The sequence below is a fragment of the Phoca vitulina genome, unplaced genomic scaffold (assembly GCF_004348235.1).
Source record: "Phoca vitulina isolate PV1807 unplaced genomic scaffold, GSC_HSeal_1.0 scaffold1, whole genome shotgun sequence".
Lineage (NCBI taxonomy): Eukaryota > Metazoa > Chordata > Mammalia > Carnivora > Phocidae > Phoca > Phoca vitulina.
Window position 1 is genome coordinate 97,432,785 of NW_022589704.1, and position 4,595 is coordinate 97,437,379.

At 37.4% G+C, this 4,595-nt stretch overlaps 1 protein-coding gene across 1 annotated transcript; it reads right to left on the reverse strand.

Annotated features, from left to right (window-relative positions):
* Positions 1-3,908: 3,908 nt before the first annotated feature.
* On the reverse strand, positions 3,909-4,316 carry LOC116645595 (metallothionein-1). Its single transcript, XM_032425966.1, has one exon. It carries the CDS (start codon positions 4,246-4,248, stop codon positions 4,063-4,065), a length of 186 nt encoding a protein of 61 aa, XP_032281857.1. The 5' UTR covers positions 4,249-4,316; the 3' UTR covers positions 3,909-4,062.
* Between the last annotated feature and the right edge of the window lie 279 nt (positions 4,317-4,595).

Here is a 4,595-nt window from a genome sequence, read left to right on the forward strand (position 1 = left end):
TTTTAAAAATATCTTTGCTTACTCTCTAACCCCTTGAAATCCGGTTTCAATTCTGCCTTTTACTAGAACTGACTCTAAAAGTGTAAATGTTTTTCAACTGCCATATTGGCAGACATTCAACATTTTAACAATATACTCCATACATAATAATTTAAGTTCTTGGTGGGTTTTGTTTTTATTGGGCAGCCACTGTTTTCTTCACCAGAAATACTGGTTATAAATGTATAAATGGGCTCTTCTGTGAATCTTCTGGCCCCACATATAGTTCTCCTTGTCACCATTGTGTATCAGAACAAAATGGTCCTCTTGGTAAAATCAAGATCAATATCCTGGCCAGTACTATGGCCCCCTTTCTCTGAATTTTAGTCCAGTTGCATTAAGATTCCAGGACAGGGGCATTATCAGCTTCAAATTTAATGGGAATTTTTCTTAATAATTCCAGCACTAGTCAAAAGTCTGCAATGTTACAAATTTGCCAGTGAAATAAACTTCTAATTATTAACTCTCAGGAAATTTTATCTGAATCTCATAATTTCTAGTGTTTTATTATATATTTTAGACATCTAAGCATGCCTCTTCTTTCCTTCGTTGTTAAGAAATTAAGACAGATTCCATATTTTAATTGACGTAGATGTTTTTCATGATACAGGGAATGACGTACACCATTTTAATAGAACACTGAAATAAGCTGATTCTAGTTACCACATTTGCTATATTGTTAATAGCTGTTTTAAGAAATTTTCTTTCCTGGGGTACCTGGGTGGCTCAGTCGGTTAAGCACCTAACTTTTGATTTTGGCTCAGGTCATGATCAGGGTTGTGAGATCGAGCCATGAGTCTGGCTCCACACTCAAGGGGGAATCTTCTGAAGATTCTCTATCTTCCTCTTGCTTTGCCCCTCCCCCTACCCATGTGCCCAATTGTGACTGCTCTCTATTAAAATGAATAAATAAAATTGTTAAAAAAAATTTTTTTTCTTTCCTTTCTTCATCCCTTTGTTTTCAGGCAAGAAACCATTAGGTAATTTATACACAGTTCTGCCCTCGAGGTGGATCATAGCTCCCCACTTCTTTTTTTTTTTTATTGTTATGTTAATCCCCATACATTACATCATTAGTTTTAGATGTAGTGTTCCATGATTCATTGTTTGTGCATAACACCCAGTGCTCCATGCAGAATGTGCCCTCTTTAATATCCATCACCAGGCTAACCCATCCTCCTACCCCCCTCCCCTCTAGAACCTTCAGTTTGTTTTTCAGAGTCCATCGTCTCTCATGGTTCGTCAACCCCTCCGATTTCCCCCCCTTCATTCTTCCCCTCCTGCGGTTTTCTTCTTTTTTTTTTTTTCTTAACATATATTGCATTATTTGTTTCAGAGGTACAGATCTGAGATTCAACAGTCTTGCACAATTCACAGCGCTTACCAGATAGCTCCCCACTTCTTAAGTGTGGGGTGCACACAGTGAATTCTTTCCAAAGAGTACAGTATGGAAAAGGAAGAGGAAATAACTTTATAGGAGAAACCTGGCAAACACTTTCTGTAGGTGATCAAGGTTAACAGCAAGAGTAATAAGTCATGTTGGTAGTATGTACCCTTTGATATGATGTGATGATAATGGCACTTGATTTGTGTGGTATTTCTCCCAAGTAACCATAACTCCAATATAATCATAAGGAAAAAAAAGAGAAAATCATATATATCCCAGGTGAGGAAAATTCAATAGAATACCTGGCCCATACTTCTGAAAACTATCGAGTTCATGAAAAAACAAGGGAAATCTGAGGTACTGTCAAAGCCAGGAGTCCAAGGAGACATGATGATGATTAAATGTAATATAGGATCCAAGATGAGATTCCAGAACAACAATAGCAGCAGCAGCAACAAAAGGAGACTAGGTAGAAACTAAGGGAAATTCAGTAAAGTATGGACTTTAGTTAATAATAATGTCTCGCTATACCAGTGAGTTATCAAACTGCCTTACATTTCCTTTCCAGGTTTATTTTCTATTGCTCCCCTATATGGTTATTCAACTCTAGTTAAAGTAGTCCATTTATGTCCCTCTACCCACAGTCCCATTAACTTTCCTACCCATTATATATTCAACCAAAACTTCTTCGCCACTTTACATCCATCTCCCAATCAAAGCTGTATCAAACATTAATTTTCAATTTAAAATTATTTGTTTGTCCTTATATTGCCTTAAACTGAAAGAAACTTTCCTTTCCTCCTCACCTGCAAGAATTATTATCTGTGTTGTTTATCTCATTCTTCATGTGCTAGTTTACACAGTTATTTTTCCATATGTATTTTGAAAGGCTGTGTGTTATAGTTTCTACACATCTGACCTTGCTGAACAGATACTACATTTCCTAGAAATTACCTTTCTTTATAGTCCCGCTTTAGAGTTGATCACAAGACAAACATATGTGAGATATGGAAGGTAAAAGTGAAGCAGCTCTGAAGGTTGGTATAAAGTGTAGGCACTATTGTAGCTCATACACGTTGCTGATCTTCTGGCTCATCTTGCTTGGGTGGGGCAGCAAACTGGCCTCTAGGTGTTGGAATCCCACAGGACCTCCTCCTTCTAGTTCTGGGCCAGGCACAAGTGCAGCTCCATAATGAAAGGTTTAACTTGTGTATGTCATCAGAGTAATCGGGGCTGAATCAGATTCAGTTTCAATTTGTCCTAATGAGTTTCCTTAATCGATTTCATTTTTTCCTCTCTTATTCTACCTCACATCCAGCTCTCCTTTCTGTCTGTTAATCTTGCCGACCCTTAGTGTTCATGGTCTTGCATGAACTTCATCACCACTATTCAAGTGTGTAAACTCTAGGACGACAACTAAAAATACACACACACACACACACACACACATACATATATATGTATAAATTAAATGGTAGAAGGGAAATGGAATCATATAAAATATTCAATTAAAACTCCTAGAAAGCGGTAAAGGACGGCAAGAAAAAAAATGCAGTAAACAGTAAACAGCTACAGATGCTGTAGACATTAAACCATATGTATTAATAATCATTTTAAATGTGACTGGTCTAAATACACCATTTAAAAGATAGAGATTGTCAGAGAGAATAAAAAACAAGACCCACCTATCTATTATCCAAAAAAAAACCAACAACAACAACAACAAAAAAAACTAGGTTAAAAGTAAAGAGATAGAGAAAGATATACCATGTTAACACTAATGAAAAGAAAGGTGGAATAATGGAATAGTTATATTAATTTCAGACAAAGACTACAGAGCAGGAAAATCATCAGAGATAAAGAAAAGGGGCATTACATAATGATAAGGGGTCAATTCTCCAAAAAGACAAACAGTCCTTAACGTGTATGTACTTAATACCAGGGAATCAAAATATGTGGAGCAAAAACTAATAGAACTAGACTAGAAGAGAAAATAGACAACTATTATAGGTGAAGACCTCAACACCTTTCTATCAGTAATAAACGGATCCAGCAGGCAGAACTCAATAGCAACATCAGTGAATTGGATATCAGCAGCATTTGTAGAATACTTCGCCAAAGAACAGCAGAATACATCTTCTCCTCAAGTTCCCATGGAACATTTACCAAGATATACCACATTCTGGGTCAGAAAATATACCTTAACATATTTAAAATAATAGAATGTGTACAGTGTATACAATATGTACTCTCAGACCACAATGGAATTAAATTAGAAATCAATAAAAGAAAAATAGCTACAAAATCACAAATATACTTGGAGATTGAAAAATATATTTTTCAATAACACATGGGTCAAAGAGACAGTCTTAATAAAAAATAATTTTTTGAGCTTTAAATTATGATGGAAATATATCTTACCAACATTTGTGGGATACAAAAAAGGTAGTGTTTTTTTCTTTTTTTTTGAGATTACAGAAACTTTTTTTTTTTTTTAAATTCAACAATTTTTATTATAACTCATGTACTTCATAGAAACAGGAATGTAGCAAACGGGTCAGGTAGTATGAAAAATGTTTTAAAACTGCAGGTGTGTACACGTGGCTGTATTTACATTGGGCGCAGGCTCCCCCACATCAGGCACAGCAACTGCACTTGTCCGATGCGCCTTTGCAGATGCAGCCCTGGGCACACTTGGCACAGCCCGCGGGACAGCAGGAGCAGCAGCTCTTCTTGCAGGAGGTGCATTTGCACTCCTTGCATTTGCAGGAGCCGGCGCACGTGCAGGAGCCACCGGTGGAGCAGGAGCAGTTGGGGTCCATTTCGAGTCGAGTCGAGGATGGAGGTCCAAAGCAGGCGACACGGAGAGACACGGCTGCGGGCTGGAGGCGTGGTCGAGATTACAGAAACTTTTAAGGTTTTAAGATGTGACACATTTCTTGAATAAAATGAAAAGTTTTCAGTACATTGAAATATAAATCACCATTACGTACAACACATGGCAAGATAAAACAATAAGATTACAGAATCCCTGCAATAGCCATGGTCTTATTCTCAGATGCTTCCTCCATCTGCCAAATGTGTTCTGCTGGATACATAACTCACCCTGTCTTCTGGGGTCACACTCAGCCAAGGCTGTAGCCCAAAGAGAACTCATCTGCTTGGACTA